Below are 18,653 nucleotides of genomic sequence, written 5' to 3' on the forward strand. Positions count from 1 at the left end.
TGCCTTCACTCTCCACTGCAATGCATACTTACTTTCAATGACTGGAATACAAGGACACCCAGGTCTTGTTGTACCTCCCTTTTCCCAATGTATCTCCATCAGCTGCCTTCCTGTTAAGTGGGTAACCTTTAATTTATCCACATTCTACTGCATCTACCATGTATTTGCCCACTCACTCAACTTGGCTAAATCACACTGAAGCTTCTCTACATCCTTCTCACAGTTCACACTCCCACCCAACTTTGTGTGGTCTGCAAACTTGGAGAGATTACATTTAGTTCTCTCATCTAAATTGCGAATGTTCAGGGTGATTAGGAGTCCGAGCACTGTTTCCTGCAGTGGGCCACCAGTCACTGCGCGCTTCTTGGAAAAGATTTGTTTATTTCTCCTCTTTGTTTCCTGTCTGCCAACTAGTTCTCGTTCCATGGTAGTATACTACCCCCAATCTCATGCGCTTTAGTTTTACATGCTTATCTCTATTTATTGGAAGCCTTTTGAAACTTTTCTGAGATAATGGGACCAAAACTATTCACAATATTCCAGTGCCTTTAGTTTTACACCTAACTCTATGATTAAATTGTTTGGGATCTGCCCTAATGTAGCCTTACGTAGCTTGGAGTTTAATTTTAATTTTAATGTTATTGCTCCTGTGAAAATTTCGGGACCTATTACAACGTTTCGGAGATTATATCAGTTGCTTCTGCTATCAGAGAATTGGCGATTCCTGAATATTGACTCAGGCTAAGGAATGTTGAGAAAAATTGTGAAGTCGGGGGAGTTGTGTTGGGAAGTAGAGAGACTAGGGAGAATGATAAGCATTTGAGCTGGTGCTGGGTTTGGAGGTGAACTGGATAGGAACAATAAACCAGTAATACAGGTAAGTGCTTGGGGATATCCTGAACTCAAGAATTCATTGTGTAGCTGGCAGTCAGTTTGGGACAACTTTATGAGATTATTAACGCCGATCTGGCGGTTATGCAAATCAATCCACAGCATTGAAACAACAGTGTCAGATGAACGAGCGAGTTCGTTGCTCCAGTCAGGATGGGGAGCGAGGGGGAAGCGCGTCAGTGGTAGCAGTGTGTAAAAACCGGTGTGAGGGGAGACAGGCGGACCAGAGGCTTGTGGGCTTGGCACTGAGTAATCTCCCAGCGGAACAGCGGCTCACCACATTGTGCGGCTCCGGCTGCCCATGGCTCAGCGCTGGGCTGCTGCTCTCCTGCTGATTCTGACTGCTCATCAAGGTAAAAGGGGGGTTCTCACTTTCCGAACGATTGGTCTGTTTAATTCGCTTCGTGAAGAGCTCACCGTCACATTGTCTGTCAGGGAAAGGCCGGTTTTAACTGTGGAGCAATGGAAGAGAAACAAAGCAGGGAAGGTCTGGATGAATGAGCCTCCACATACCGATTACATTGGACTGGAGGTTCGGTCTTTCAGACTGTCGCCAGTTAACAGGGATACATGTGTCTTTGACATTTGACCAAACGTGTTGCAGCTGCATTTAGATTTAGGAAGATGTTGGAAGTTGGATTTTAGCATTAGTTGGAGAGTATCTAAAGTTTAAACCTAACGTCCCTGTTAATTCCTCTCTCTCTCATAATCCCGATCTCTTGAGCATTTTGATTCCTGCTCACATCCTCAGGTTCACTTTCCTGAGACTGCTGTATATCCCAGATGGAAGGACATTATTTTTTGTGAGACAGATGCACAGAGAAGGGACGAGGTGAGAGTATTTCTGTTGCGTGCCTCTGCACAGTCCCCGGGAGCAGGGAGAACCTCTTGTCTCGGAGTGAGAAAGTTACAGAAATAAGTGCATAGGACAGGCCGTGCAAACGGAGAGCGAAAAACAAAACCACCCAGGACAAAAACAACTTTAAACACAGATTGAGAATGCAGAATGGAGAATGAAGACAGAAACCGAGGGAGGCTTCCAGCACTGATGGGGGCTCTCTGTCTGAAGTTTGCTGTCTTTTTCATATTCAAAGGGGTCAGTGGAGGGAGTGCTGCACCAAATGATGAAGTTTTAGAAACGGTAAATTCCGGTGAATGAAACCGTGCAGGGATCCTGGGTTTCACGAGTGAAGCTGCCGCCCTCAGCCCTGACACTGTGACCTGTTCTTACCTGGGGCACCAACATCGTCTTTATCCCACTTGGCTTTTACAAAGAACAGTCACGCCAGAGGGTTGCCTAACGCCAGCCCAAGTCTGGTGAAAGTCAGAGGTGTTACTGAGAGCACAATGTTAATTTGGAATTAACAATTCAGAATGTATTGTTCTTACTGATGCCTATGCCTTCTTCAACTCATCTTCATCTTAACCTTTCAGCTCATCCTGCTATTCATTCCTGTTTCTCCCTCGTGTTTCTACTAAGCTCCACTTTACGTGCATCTATGCTACAGTTCAGAGTAATTTTTGAAGTTTTCCTTCTCGGGATCTGGGCGTCAGTGGCTGGGCCAATGTTTAGGGTTATCCCTGAAAGCGCTGCGGAAGCTGGCGGGGGAGCTGCAGTGCTGAGGGGCTGGAGGAACAGCCAGACCCGCGTTAGCAAAGCAGCGCCATGGGTCTCTCCCAGCTGAGGGAACAGTGATATATTTCCAGGTTGGGATGGTATGGGAGGGAAACTTCCAGGGCAGTAGTGTTCCCATGTCCTTGCCCGAGGGTCTGCCAGAGGTTTCGGGTTTGGAGGCTGCTGTCTAAGGAGCCTGGATGAGTACTTGCCGTGAATCCTGGAGCTGGGACGCTTTCCCCGCGTTATGCGCTGGTTTGGCTGCTGTTTGTGTTTAATGTTGTGACCTGGATTTCCTGATGGCCAGACAGTCATTATTCCAGAGTAGTCTGGAGTTGCACCTGGGAACCTTCCAGAATCCCCATTGTTGCAGATTCCGAAGGAATTGTCCGGAAATGGAATTTTCTGTTGGGTAACTCCTCTACACCTGGACTCCTCTGAGCGTCTCAATTTAAATCGGAGACTTTGAAGGGTTCCAAGGAATTAAGTAACATTAAGTAAAATAACTACTCAGGAAAGGTTAGACTATTATATATATTGTTAAACTCCTGAATAACATTTGACATACCCAGTTCTTTAGCTCTAACAGCCACTACTACACCTTCCCCTAGCAACACCCCCCCCCCCCCGACACACTTTCCCACACAAAGAACTCAAACCCTGGCCCTGTTCACCTCCCAAGCCCCCAGCTCCCTGCAGTGGCTGGAGCTGACTCCCTCCCCCCTCCCATACCTCCAGAGGCGGCTGGATCTGACACCCCCCAGCTTGTGTTGAACCTGAGTGGCAAAGCCCCTTCTTGTCCCCCATGACCACCGCCTGACCCTGATCTCCCCACTACTCCCAGACTAAAGCCTGCCACCATCATTCCATGGTCTGATCCCACACTCAGTCCCTGACCCCCACACCCTGCTCCCACTGCTGCTGCTGTGGGACCCGAAACCTGTCGGCAGCCCCTGTCAAGACTTGACTCCGATTAACCCTCTCTCCTCTGCCACTGCCTCTGGACCCATGCTCACCCTAGGGTCATCACCCACCCTCTCCATCCCACCCCCATCCTACCTCTAGACCTGATTTCTTTTATCTACCCTGACCGATTCTAAACTGTACATCACTCATCTAGTCCCCTTGTCACCTTGAAACTTGGCACCATTCCCACTTGGAATCCTATCCACAATGCATCCTATCTGCTACAAAGCTGGCACCTTACCTGGCAACTTACACCCTACCCAATAAGTAACTGCTTACCTGGTACCATAGGTTTAGGGTAAAAGGGGAAAGATATAAAAAAGACCCAAGGGGCAACTTTTTCACGCAGAGGGTGGTATGTGTATGGAATGAGCTGCCAGAGGAAGTGGTGTAGGCTGGTACAATTGCAACATTTAAAAGGCATTTGATTAGGTATATGAATAGGAAGGGTTTGGAGGGATATGGGCCATGTGCTGGCAGGTGGGACTAGATTGGGTTGGGATATCTGGTCAGCATAGACAGGTTGGACCGAGAAGTCTGTTTCTGTGCTGTACATCTCTATGACTCTATGACTCTACCCTCCCAGGACTCCAACCTTACACTTACTTTATATATTTACCTTTCAACAGCAGATGTCAAAGTGGCTGGCAGGACCTTTAAATGTCCGAATAGAGCAGCTAACTGCTATGAGAAGGGAGGATGGTTTACCTTACACTGACAATTCTTCATGCCAAAATAACCATATGGGCGGCACAGTGGTTAGCACTGCTGCCTCACAGCCCCAGAGACCCGCGTTCAATTCCCACCTCAGGCGTCTCTCTTTGTGGAGTTTGCACATTCTCCCCGTGTCTGTGTGGGTTTCCTCCGGGTGCTCCGGTTTCCTCCCACAGTCCAAAAATGTGCAGGTTAGGTGAATTGGCCATGCTAAATTACCTGTAGTATTAGGTGAAGGGGTAAATGCAGAGGATTGGATCTGGGTGGGTTGCTCTTCAGAGGGTCGGTGTGGACTTGTTGGGCCGAAGGGCCTGTTTCCACACTGTAAGTAATCTAATCTAATTGAAACCATCAGAATTGAAGTATGACACCACACTTCTAAGATACTCCTGAGTGGAATCTCTTCTGAGGAATTCAAAGCTCCCTTCTTTCTTTCAGTGTGAGATTACCACTCCTTGGAAAGTCCAGCCCATCACTTTATAACCTTTCGGTATTTGCTGCTGACCAGGTTTATCAGGAATATTAACCAAGCTACAGGCAGTGTCTATGGCAAGTTAGAAACAGGGTTCATGTTTCAGTTTGATGGAACTCTTTTTTTCTTTGACTGATCCGTCTTTGTGTTTAGCATTTTTTATTAATATTTCAAATTTCCAGCAACTGAAGTGGCTTGATTTTGTTTTGTACAGAGTTTGTTGTGTGTTGGTTGCAGTGAATGAGGATATTATCCCTCCTGAGTCAGTCCAGCTCAGGTTGATGAATGAAAGTCTAGTCTCTTGTTGCTGCCAGTCAACATTCAAATTCAATTATTTTGGATAAAAGCATCACTTCCCAGAGGTGTCAAAAATTTAGCAATCATTTGGCAAATTTATTAGAAAAGGTCTAAGGATGGCCTGACTTGGAAATGTTCTTCGAAGCTTGGAATGCATTTTTATTATTAGGAGTGAGGAGCAAAGGATTGATTCTGAATTTGCAAATTCATATTGGAGCTCACCTGGGAGCAACTGTAATTGAAAGTCTGACAAATAGAAATGCATTCAGTTCAGTGGAGTAAATGAAGTTAAGGTGGGGGAATGTATAGGTGGGTGTCATATAATCATTCAATGGCTATAGCACAGATGGAGACTATTTGGCCCATTGTGCCCATTGCTGGTCCTCAAAAGGAATAATTCACATTGTGCCACAGTCCTGCTTTCTCCCTGTAATGCTTCATATTCCTTTTTTCTCAGATAAAGTCTTCCCTTTTGAAAGTCTCAGTTGACCTTGCCTCCACCATCCATTCCAGATGCTAACCACTCGCTGTTGGTGACAAAGTCTTTCCTTCATTGCTTCTTTTTCCAATTATACTAAATCCTCACTTAAAATTGTGGTTGTGTTTCAGAATTTTGTACCTTCCCATAGACATATATAACAGTATTAATATAACATTCATTCAGAATATAACTTAGTATAACAATATTAACACTGAAATCATCTCTATGGCCTTCCATATCACAGAGAATGAAATTACCCTTAGCATGTTGTGATATTTTACACTGAAACATTCATATATTAGTGAATGAAATAACTTCTAAATTGAATTTTTTGCAAAAAAAACTTATGACCTCCACTGAGTTGGAGAGGGGAAACTCGGTTATGACTGATCCTGCTGGCAAAGGGGAGAGAGAGAATTCCCTGCCCAGAGAAGAGGAATTGATCCATCATGTTTGAGAAGATCCTGCACATGGTGACAGCCAGGAAGAAAGAAACATTGTGATCTCTTACTGCTGGCTGACAAAATGATGCCGTCAGGCAGGTGATGTGGAGCCTGGACTGCACTCATGGTCGAGAGGGCACAAGTCAGAAGCTGAGGTACAGAAGGAGGCCACAAAGGGCTGGGCATCAGCACACGTGCCAAGTTAGTAGGTTATGGAACAGGGCCAACTATTCCAAGATGGCTCCATTTACACAGGAAACAATGTTAAAATGAATCCCACAATGCTCAATGGAATTCCAGACTCCATGAACTTACTAATGCTCAAATAAAGCAAAGTTAAATGCGCATCTTTAAGTGTTGATGTAATTTAACTTAATTCTGTGCCATTTGGTACTTGATCCTTCTAATTATGGAATCAGCTTCTCCTTCTCCATTCTGTCCAAGCTCCTCCTGAGTTTGAACACCTCTGTTAATTGGGATCATCACCCTGTTCCATCACCAATCCCCTCTTACCCCCCTGCAATCATCACTGCCTCCACTTGGGATCCTCAGGGAACATTTGCTATCTGGTTTCAGAATTGGTTGGTGGACAGAAGGCAGAGAGTGGTTGTAGATGGAAAGTATTCTGCCTGGAGGTCAGTGTTGAATGGGGTCCCACAGGGCTCTGTTCTAGGGCTTCTGCTCTTTGTAGTTTTTATAAGTGACTTGGATGAGGAGGTTGAGGGGTGGGTTAGTAAATTTGCAGATGACACATAGCTTGGAGGTGCTGTTAATAGTATTGAGGGCAACTGTGGACTGCAACGTGACATAGATAGGATGCAGAGCTGGGCTGAGAAATGGCAGATGGAGTTCAACCTGGATAAATGCGGAGTGATGCATCTTGGAAGGTCGAACTCAAATGCTGAATATAGGATTAAAGACCAGATTCTTGGAAGTGTGGAGCAACAGAGGGATCTGGATGTGCAAGTTCATTGATCCCTCAAAGTTGTCACCCAAGTGGATAGGGTGTTAAGAAAGCATATGGTGCTTTGGCTTTCATTAACAGGGGGATCGAGTTTAAGAGCCGTGACGTTTTGCTGCAGCTCTACAAATCCCTGGGGAGACCGCACTTGGAATATTGTGTCCAGTTCCGGTCGCTCTACTATAGGAAAGATACAGAGACTTTGGAAAGGGTGCAAAGAAGGGTTACCAGGATGCTGCCTGGACTGGAGGGCTTGCCTTATGAAGAAAGGTTGAATAAGCTCTGACTTTTCTCTCTGGAGAGAAGGAGGAAGAGAGGAGACCTGATGGAGGTGTACAAAATAATGACTGTGGGAGGAAACCCACGCAGACACAGGGAGAATGTGCAAACTCCACACAGAGAGTTACCTTGAGCCTGGAATTAAACCTGGGACCCTGGTGCTGTGAGGCAGCAGTGCTAACCACTGAGGCACCATGCCAGGTTGTTTGCAGGTCAGAGCTGACAACATCTCGATAATCCTGCAGCTTGTCATTCAATGCTATCTTAGGCAGATCACTAAGACCCCGTATGGAAAGGATGGGAATGTCTTGTGTTCTTTCTTTCCAGAAGGCAGATGGAAGAGCCAGCATACAGCTCTGTCAGGAAAGTAGTGCATGATTGTAAAAACATAACATTGCAGCTGCTCCACCCAAATTCAGAGGAGCCACTGTAAGGAGGTTCGCTCCCTCATATATTTATGTACCAGAGCAATGTTCCTGCTGCCACACTGTTAGAGCCCTGCAGTACCATTTGGAGAATAGCCTCCTGCATCTTTCTTTCATGAGTTGACTATCATGAGGGCACAGCCCTTCCCACAAGTTATACAGTGGCTAAAAAGGACAAGTAGGAATGGATTAAGAAAGCAATACTGTCCCTTTCTTGATGGAAATCAAAAAATGCTGGAGATCGCAGCGGATCAGGCAGCTTTCATGGAGAGAGAGCAAGCTAATATTTCTAGTCTCGATGACTCTTCATCAGAGTCCTTTCTTACCTGGCCGCCTGACCACATGTCATCAGATTGTGTGTCCACTGAACTCAACCCTAATTTTGCCTTACCCAGCACTCCCTCTGTTACTGACCATTAGTAAATTAAAATCCCTATTCCATTTTATTAGTCAAACTATTCAATAATCTACTGAAAAGTCAACTGATCACTCTAGTGTATTCCCTAATGTATTCCATGTGCTTTTGCCTGTCCTAGTCCCTGTGCATGTTGCTAGCTCAGTGACTGTAGCATAGCTGGTGGAAAGTGGATGACTTTTGGAAAGAGAGTTGGGTGATAGTTATGGGGACTAATCTCAAGAAACTCTGGCCCTGGAAGGCTTGGCTTCAGAGTGAATCACTAGCAGAGTGATAATGATGGGAAGACAAATGTTGCCACTTTGAGAGAAGGCAATGTGTTTTTATTGAGTTAACACCTCCACAATCCTCTGTTGGGAAGTATGAGCTCCAGGTTCAGTAGAATGCCATATGGAAGGTTGATGCCAGACTCTTAACATACCCTGTTGACAGTAACAGTAAACATTCTGTCAGCTTTGTCAATGCACTCAGCATTCCCATGTTCACACTATTATGTACATTACTGTCATCGATATCTTCACTTGCGTTCTCAGCAGTAGAAGCCGTGTGTGAAATTGCCCATCAGTAAACTACTCATTCCCCGAATTTGGCTCAATGCCACTCATTCTCATGTGTCTTCTCATGTCGATTCCACCTCTGATCTACCCTTCAAAGTACATATGGTGCCGGAATTCCAGCTGGTGGCTATGAGATGGTGTTTCTTCATCATCAGTTTTTCTTCCTGTTTCACATCTTGATCCTGCATCAGTTTTTAGTCCAGTGCCTATTCTTAACTATCAGAAAGGAGAAAGGAACAAGTGAGGCGAGAGTGGGGTGTGAGCCAGACACTGAATATCAGAAAGGAATTGTGGGTTGAGGGGAAAGAAAAATGTGGGAAGGAGAATTAGATATCTGGATATCATCATCTTTAATTCCTTCAGTCCCACCACCAGCAGCAGATTCAATTGTGGCCACTCTGATAGCCTTCTCCTTCATTGAGGTGAGAACCTGGAGCCATGCCTGTTCTTACCATCTCCATTTGGTTATGTGTCACCATGTTCTTTGTGAGAGAGGAAGGGATGTGTGTCAGTGAACATGGTGCAGTCTGAATGCTGTTGCTATCATAGTTGAATGCTAGTGCATGAAAACCATGAGTTGTTGGCATGAGACTTACAACTGTGCTAAATCTGAAAGGGTGAGATGAGAGTATGGATCATGAGGTGTGCTTGGTCGGGATTGTTGGTTGGTAAGTGAAGGGAAGGTGGTATACTCGTGTGAGACTCATGCTTCAGTCATAAGGATATTGCTTGAAGATTCATTGACTACGTCTGTGAAGTCAGTGAGGAATAAAAGCACCTTGATATACAAGTCCATAGATTTCTGAAGATATCAGCACAGGTAGATAGGGTGGTGAAAAAGGCATATGGGATGCTTGCTTTCATTAGCCAGGGCATAGAATAAAGGAGCAAGGAAGTCTTGTGACAACTTCATAAAACATTGGTTAGGCCTCAGATGGAATGCTGTGCAGTTCTGATCGGCATACTATCGGAAAAATATGATTGCACTGGAAAGCGGGGAGAGAAGATTCACCAGAATGTTGTCTGGGTTGGAACATCTTAATGTGAGGAGATACTGGATAAGGTGGGCTTGTTTTCCTTGGAGCAGAAGAGGCTAATGGGGGATCTGATTGAGGTACACAAAATTGTGAGAGACATGGATAAATAGATCGTGAGAATCATTTTCCCATCGCAGATGCATCCAAGACTAGAGGGCATAAGTTTAAGGTGAGGAGCAAGTGGTTGAGAGGAGATCTGAGAAAAATTTTCACAGAAGGGTAGTAGAATTAATGGAAAGTGTTGCCCGAAAGGGTGACAGAGGCTGGTATTCTTGTGACATTTAAGAAGCATTTGAATGAGCACTTAAAAATGCTGGGGCACTGTAGGCTATGGACCAAGTGCAGGTAAATAGGATTAATGTTGTTTGGGGTTTGTTGGTTGGCATAGATATGGTCGGCGAAAGGGCCTGTTTCTACGCTGCATAGTTCTTTGCTAACTTGCACTCAGGTGAGCCTATCATAAGTTTGTGTCTTTGGAGTGCAGCCACTCAACAGCATGCGTAGCTTTGACTGCAGATTGAAATTATTTAAACTAAACAGCATGAAGTTCACATTTTGCCTGCATTGGAGTGCTGGGTGCTGGCATATTGCATGTTGCACTTCCTTTGAGTGCCTGCATGATGTATCACAGCCAAAGTAATTCAATCAGCATCAGGAGACCTGAGGTGTTGCATTTCATTTCTTGAGGTTACAGTCCCATCAAAGCTGTTGGGCTATTGGGAAAGGTTTCTTGATTCAATGTGAATAAGACTAAACTGATTGATAGCTCCCAATGTGTTTCAAGGGATTTAGTGAATGTAAGCTGATGATGCAAAATGGATCCATATACAATATACTGTTAATCGAGACTAAATAAACACTCCTTTAATTTGCTGAGGCAGTTCACATTCTGAGGGATCGGTTAAAGTGGGGAGAGGGTGAGATGAGAGTATGGATCATGAGGTGTGCTTGGTCGGGATTATTGGTTGGTAAGTGCTTTAATGCAAGGAGTGTCCAAAATAAGAGTGACAAACATAGAGCATGGATCAATACTTGGGGCTACGATGTTAGGGCGGCATGGTGGCACAGTGGTTAGCACTGCTGCCTTACAGCGCCAGAGACCCGGGTTCAATTCCCGCCTCAGGCGACTGACTGTGTGGAGTTTGCACATTCTCCCCGTGTCTGCGTGGGTTTCCTCCGGATGCTCCAGTTTCCTCCCACAGTCCAAAGATGTGCAGGTCAGGTGAATTGGCCATGCTAAATTGCCCGTAGTGTTAGGTAAGGGGTAGATGTAGATGTAGGGGTATGGGTGGGTTACGCTTCGGCGGGGCGGTGTGGACTTGTTGGGCCGAAGGGCCTGTTTCCACACTGTAAGTAATCTAATCTGAAAAAAAACAGAGACATGGGTTTCACAGGGGCAGGAATGATTGCTTGAAGTTCCAGGGTTTAGAACATTTAAAAAGAACAGGGAGGGTGGAAAAAGAGGAGGGGGTGTAGCATTGCTAATCAGAGAGTGCATCACAGCTACAGAAACGAAAGATGTTGAGGAAGGTTTGTCTACTGTGTCACTTTGGGTGGCAATTAGGAACAGCAAGGGAACAGCCACCGCATTGCGGGTTTTCCACGGACCACCTAATGGCAGTAGAGAGATTGAAGAACTCATAGGCGGGCAGATTCTGGAAAAATGCAGAAGTAGCAGGGTTGTAGTTATGGGTGATTTCAACTTTCCCAATATCGACTGGAACCTCGTAAGTGCAGATGATTTGGATAGAGCCGTTTTTGTCAGATGTGTTCAGGAGGATTTCCTTACTCAGTATGTAGACAGACCGACGAGGGGAGAGGCCATTTTGGATATGGTGCTCGGCAACAAGGCAGGACAGGTGTCAGATCTCGCGGTGGGAGAGCACTTTGATGAAAGTAATCACGACTGCCACACATTTAGCATAGCCTTGGAGAGTGAAAGGAGCAGTTACCGAGGGAATATATTTAATTGGGGAAGAGGAAATTATGATGCTACCAGACAGGAGTTTGGAAGTACAGACTAGGTAAAAACAATAACTGCAGATGCTGGGAACCAGATTCTGGAGTAGAGTGTTGCTGGAAAAGCACAGCAGTTCAGGCAGCATCCGATTCCTGATGAAGGGCTTTTGCCCAAAACGTCGATTTTCCTGCTCCTCGGATGCTGCCTGAACTGCTGTGCATTTCCAGCACCACTCTATTCCAAGTACAGACTGGGAGCAATTGTTCCACAGAAAGGGCACAGCAGACATGTGTAGACTATTTAAGGAGCAGTTGTTGCACGAATTTGTTCATTTGAGAAGGGGTAAGTTAAGGAACCTTGGATGACAAGAACAGAGGAACTTCCCGTCAAAAGGAAAAAGGCAGCTTACGTAAGGTGGAGGAAGCAAGGATCTGGCACAACTTTAGAGGATTACAGGCTTGTCAGAAATTTTCTCAGAAATGGACTGAGGAGAGCCAGGAGGAGGCATGAGAAAGGCTTGGCAAGAAGGATTAGGGAGAACCCAAAGGCAATTTACTCATACGTGAGGAATAAGGGAATGATTAGGGAGAAGGTAGGGCCGATCAGGGATAGCGGAGGGAATTTGTGCATGGAGTCTGAGCAGATAGGGAGGAAGGTATAGAGAAGACGTCAGAGGTAGATCCATTACGCAGAGAGTTGTGAATGCACGGAATGCGTTGCCAGCTGTGGTGGTGGAAGCAGGGTCATTGGGGACATTTAAGCGACTGCTGGACATGTACATGGATAGCAGTGAGTTGAGGGGTGCATAGATTAAGTTACTATATTTTACATTAGGATTAAACCTCGGCACAACATCGTGGGCCAAAGGGCCTGTTCTGTGCTGTACTTTTCTATGTTCCATGTTCTATTTATCTTGTGCATCCCCGAAAAGGAGTTGATTTCTCTTCCCAAGTTATTGTTGAGAAGTAGGAGGGAAGCTGACTTCTTTAGTTATGGTTGTCTCTCTGGTTTAGTTGTACCCTCAAGGCTATTAAAAAGGAAGATCCAGATTTTGACTCAGTGAAGGATCGGTGATACAGTTCCATCTCAGAATGGTGTACAATTGGTGGAAATGTCTAGTTTGAACTCCGAGGTTTGGAATGTTATGTGAGCCTGCACCTGAAATGTTTCTTGTTCATTCTCAGCATGTGGGCATCAGTAGGCTAAGTTAGCATTCATTGCCCATCCCTCATTGTTCAGTGGACAGTTAAGATTCAACAATGTTGCTGTGGGTCTGGCATCACTCAGGCTAGATCAGGAAAGGAATGAGATTTATTTTCCTCAAGAACATTACTGAACTCGATGGTTTTTCACAACAATCAGCGATTGTTATATGATTGCCATTAGGTGAGCTTTTTATTCCAGATTTGTTTTTATTGCATTTTAATTTCACCATTTGCCATTGTGGGTTGCTTGTGATTTCTGATGAGCAGCAAAAAAACTTTCTTGTTCAGAAAATAATTTTGTGTCACCATTTTACAAACCATTTTTAAAAAAAGGCAATCTGAATAAAGATCTTGAATCAAATAAAAATGATTTATTTATGTATTCTAACTAGGCTGCCTCCAAGCCCTCCATTTTTTCCTCTCCAGACGTCCCCAACAGTACCCTTCCACTGACACTCTCATTCGTTTGGCCGAACTGGTCCTCACCCTTAACAATTTCTCCTTTGAATCCTCCCACTTCCTCCAGACCAAAGGCGTAGCCATGGGCACACGTATGGGCCCCAGCTATGCCTGTCTCTTTGTTGGCTATGTAGAACAGTTGATCTTCCATAATTACACCGGCACCACTCCCCACCTCTTCCTCTGCTACATTGATGACTGCATTGGTGCCACCTCGTGCTTCCGCGAGGAGGTTGAGCAATTCATCAACTTCACCAACACATTCCACCCTGACCTTAAATTTACCTGGACCATCTCTGACACCTCGCTCCCCTTCCTGGACCTCTCCATCTCCATTAGTGACGACCGACTTGACACTGACATTTTTTACAAACCCACTGACTCCCATAGCTACCTGGATTACACCTCTTCCCACCCTATCTCTTGCAAAAATGCCATCCCGTATTCCCAATTTCTCCGCCTCCGCCATATTTGCTCCCAGGAGGACCAGTTCCACCATAGAACATACAAGATGGCCTCCTTCTTTAGGGACCGCAATTTCCCTTCCCACGTGGTTAAAGATGCCCTCCAACGCATCTCGTCCACATCCCGCACCTCCGCCCTCAGACCCCACCCCTCCAACCGTAACAAGGACAGAACGCCCCTGGTGCTCACCTTCCACCCTACAAACCTTTGCATTAACCAAATCATCCACCAACATTTCCGCCACCTCCAAAAAGACCCCACCACCAGGGATATATTTCCCTCCCCACCCTTTTCCGCCTTCCGCAAAGACCGTTCCCTCCGTGACTACCTGGTCAGGTCCACACCCCCCTACGACCCACCCTCCCATTCTGGCACTTTCCCCTGCCACCGCAGGAACTGTAAAACCTGTGCCCACACCTCCTCCCTCACCTCTATCCAAGGCCCTAAAGGAGCCTTCCACATCCATCAAAGTTTCACCTGCACATCCACCAATATCATTTATTGTATCCGTTGCTCCCGATGTGGTCTCCTCTACATTGGGGAGACTGGGCGCCTCCTAGCAGAGCGCTTTAGGGAACATCTCCGAGACACCCGCACCAATCAACCAAACCGCCCCGTGGCCCAACATTTCAACTCCCCCTCCCACTCTGCCGAGGACATGGAGGTCCTGGGCCTCCTTCACCGCCGCTCCCTCACCACCAGACGCCTGGAGGAAGAACGCCTCATCTTCCGCCTCGGAATACTTCAACCCCAGGGCATCAATGTGGACTTCAACAGTTTCCTCATTTCCCCTTCCCCCACCTCACCCTAGCTTCAAACTTCCAGCTCAGTTACTGTCTCCTTGACTTGTCCGACCTGCCTATCTTCTTTTTCACCTATCCACTCCACCCTCTCCTCCTTGACCTATCACCTTCATCTCCTCCCCCACTCACCCATTGTACTCTATGCTACTCTCTCCCCACCCCCACCCTCCTCTAGCTTATCTCTCCATGCTTCAGGCTCACTGCCTTTATTCCTGATGAAGGGCTTTTGCCCGAAACGTTGATTTCGCTGCTCGTTGGATGCTGCCTGAACTGCTGTGCTCTTCCAGCACCACTAATCCAGTGTTGATTTCACTGCCCACCAACTTCATATTTTGGAGGTGAACCCAGGGGATGGATGGGAATGATGGGGGCATGCAATATTCAGTCTGTGATGGATCACGGTTCATTGGCTGATAACAGAATGGGGCTTGTAAACACAGTAAGCACTAAAGGTTTTGCGTGATTGTCTTGTAATAACAGAAGTGAACACAGCAACCTTAATGCTATGCTACAAGAAGTAAAATCGTATTTACTTAGTTGTCTCATAGTCATAAAAACTGTAATGAAAGATATCTAAATTCTTATAAACAAATGTTTGTGTTATCTGTGGCTGTACTGGTAGCACCTTTGTCTCAGAAGGACAAGGTTCTGGGTTTAAATCCCACTCCAAGATTTAGTTTTATTCACACATACAAATGTGGGCATCGTTGGCTGGGCCAACACTAATTGCCCATTCCTCGTAGCCCTTGAGATGATGGTAGTGAGCTTCCTTCTGAACCCTCACAGTACTGTTGGAAGGGAGGTCCAGAATTTTGACCCAGGTACAGTGAAGAAATGGCAACGTCAATCCAAGTCAGGATGATGGTCTTGGAGGGGAACCTGTGGGTTGTAATGTTCTCATGCACAGTATTTGCTAACCTTGTTCTTCCAGCTAGTAGAAGTTGCAGGGTTGGAAGTTGCTGTTTAAAGAGTCTTGTGGTAAATTGTTTCAGTGGATCTTGTGAATAGTACACATTACTGCCATTGTGTAGTGGAGTGACTGAATATTTGTAGATGTGGTGCTAATCAGATAACCTGCTTTGTCCTTGATGGTGCTAAATTACTTGAGAGTTATTGGAGCATGGGCCTGGTTTCATAGACATTATATGCAGATGGTGATGTTGATTAATTATCTTTGAGACCAAATATCTTTCATCTTAAAACTAAATGTTAAAACAAAACTAAAAGTTTTGCACACAATGGTTTATAACTCAAAATTCTCAACCTTTTTCTGGGACTTTGGAATCTCAATGTCTTTCCACTTTTACCACAGAAGCTGATTTATTTTTAATACACAAAAGCTGTAGTTGTCTAACATCTTGTGCCTTTTCCCATTGAAATAATCTGGGCTCATTTAAATATTGAACAATCAAACTACTCAGTCTTGCTGTTGGGCAGACTTCAGGTAATTTAATACATTTCATTTTACTCTAAATGAAAGGTGCAATCCCAAAATGTAACAAATTTATCATCCTCATTATTGTAATGATGGTAGTCCTGGTACGTGACCTGTTTTTTAATTATTTACGTGACATTTGCAGTATGCATTTGTTGGTTTTGCCTGCCAATGATTTCTTTGTTTGGAATGGTGCTGGTGGTAAAGTCACCTTACAAAGTGATGGATAGCCCTTTTGAGAGTTGACCTCAAGATTATGGTGTCAAAGAAAGTTCACAAAGTATTGTCGAGTTTAACGATACCCAATATTCAGACCATTCTGCATTATAAGCATGCTTAGTTGCTTCTGCTTAACAACAAATGTCACAGAATTGTACCATCTGACAGAGCACATATTTCAGACTACACTTGGATAAAGGACAGTTCTTTAAAAAGAATGAAAAGCTGTCACAGTGTGCAGATTTCATGTTGCTGTATTCTTCTAGCTTCAACCAAGTGATACTTTTAGATCAGACAATGTGTAGCACACACCTGTACGAAGCAATTGCCAAACTCTTATATTTACAGGGGACAATGTCTTCATCCTTTTTCCTTTGGAAAAGTGCAATTGTTGGATAGAATTCAATGTTTCACTGCATGTTGCAGTTCTGTTGAGTGCAGACTTTGACACAATTGGATCTCTTCAGACCAATGCACTGACCTGGGTATCAGCTTTGGTTCAGAAGTAGCTCTTTAGTTGCTGTCAGTAGGTTACACTTTCAAGGTCACATCTGGGAATTGAGCGCAAGATGTCGGCAAAACTTATTGGCAAGACCGAACAAAGGTTACCATTTTGGTGGTCTTTTGAATGAGACATTAAACTGAGAACAGTCTTTTTTCTGTATTAAAGGACATATTGGATTATTTGAAGTAAAGCAGGGGAGGGGGGGGGGGTGGGTGGTGCCTCGTTCTCTTGAACAGATGATCTGCTCTTTTATCTCATAATGTACAAATTAGCTGACTTTCCTGCATTGCAGCAATGACTAGACTTCAAAGACATTTCATCAGGAAACATGTGGATAAAAATACACAATATAAATGCAAGATTTTTCTTCACATGAAAATGAATGCCTTAACTTTCCATGGATATTCTTTAACATTGAGTAATGCTTGTCAGAAACCCTGAAGAATAATATGGGTTATGTTGTTTCTACATTACTTCTCTGGAGTGTCCACTGATCTTCTACCAAAGCTATTTGGGAAAGTGGGCATACCTTGCCTAAATTCCAGGACAAAAGGTTCCTGTTTTTCAAGTGACTAATCACAGAAATAGCATTTTTGATGTCAGTGGATTTTTCTCAGAAGGTCATCACAATGCCTTCATTGTGCCGCAACCAACAAAGCCCTGAAACTGAAGAAGCACTAGGTGGATAATTTTAACAGACCCAGACCTGTCCTCTACATTCCCAGTTGCTGACCCCATTGAGGAATTGCCCGTTAATCAAAGGACCTGCTCAGCATGGATGGATCAGCATCTCTTTAGTGCATCTCTCTGCAATATCCAACTTCAAAAAAAAGGTGCTATGTAGCTTAAGTGAGCTGTCAGATTGGATTCAAAAGTGCATTGGTTGTGCATAATCCTTCAAATGATACTTTACATTGAGATATGGCAGTTCACAACATAGATTTGTATCGTGATTAATGGCCTCCTCATAAACTATGTGCAAAATGAAAATGTCATCTTCCTCCTAATACCAGAAACCTACTCCATCATTTAATTTGTTTCAGCTTTCGTTGTTTGAGTATTTGTTCATATTTTTTGGCTATATTGTGATCTAGGTTACACTGAACATAGTTTATAAGATTTGAATAACATACAGTATTCCATAATTCACACAGAAAAATTCAGACTCACAACACAAATGTAAACATATAATCTTTCCAAATAACTACTTCAAAGCAGGATTAAATAGAGGGATTGTTCTGCAGACTTGGTCTCAAATCCTACCATGGCAGCTGATGGAATTTGAATTCAATAAAATAAAACAAAATCTGAAATTAAGAGTCTAATGATGACCATGAAACCATTCTCAATTTCCAAAAAATCTCATCTGGTTTACTAATATCCATCCTTACCTTACCTTGTTTTGTCTATATGTGACTCCAGATCCACAGCAGTGTGATTGACTTTTAAATGCTCTGTGCACAATTAGGGACAGGCAATAAATGCTGGCCTAGCCAGTGATGCCCACACCATGTGAATGAACAAAAGAAACTATCAGATGGTGACTTTCCAGAATTGCAGGAACTTGTTGAGTGACCTTAACTCTATCATCTTTATCACTCATTCCATCTTCCTCAATTATTCACTTGCCAAACTGCTCCCTTGCTTCCAGGGCAATTTTTCACCTTGATGGTAGCTGAACCTTTCACCAATTTTGATCGTATCTAATAATAGTGACTGTTGTATTTGCTCCAGGTTTAGACAGGACTCATGATTTGGGGCATGCAAATCAGAGGTAGGTTTTACAGTCTGATTGAAGAGTAACCCATCAACTTTATTCCCACAGCACAAATTCCAGTCCTGATTTAAAATCAATCCTATCTTTTCACAGCAAACATGATAGAATGTGGCTGAACTTGAGCTGTATGTACGAGTGCTGCAATTACAAATTTCTAAAAATGTCACTGGAAGTGGCTTGGAGTTTGCTGTATTTAAGATATTTGCAATGGGTTGTATGTTATGTTAAAGGTCTAACAGAAAAGGAAACGGAATCACAGATTGGAACAGCAC

The 18,653-nt window shown here is 44.3% G+C and overlaps 1 protein-coding gene across 1 annotated transcript in view; it reads left to right on the forward strand.

Annotated features, from left to right (window-relative positions):
• The first annotated feature begins 1,102 nt into the window (after positions 1-1,102).
• Positions 1,103-18,653, forward strand: part of kita (KIT proto-oncogene, receptor tyrosine kinase a) — an 87,546-nt gene continuing 69,995 nt past the window's right edge. Inside the window, exon 1 of the mRNA XM_072569524.1 lies at positions 1,103-1,244. Coding sequence (XP_072425625.1) covers positions 1,193-1,244 — 52 coding nt within the window. The 5' untranslated portion in view covers positions 1,103-1,192. The remainder of the gene's footprint in view (positions 1,245-18,653) is intronic.

The sequence above is a fragment of the Chiloscyllium punctatum genome, chromosome 1 (assembly GCF_047496795.1).
Source record: "Chiloscyllium punctatum isolate Juve2018m chromosome 1, sChiPun1.3, whole genome shotgun sequence".
NCBI classification, from domain to species: Eukaryota; Metazoa; Chordata; class Chondrichthyes; order Orectolobiformes; family Hemiscylliidae; genus Chiloscyllium; species Chiloscyllium punctatum.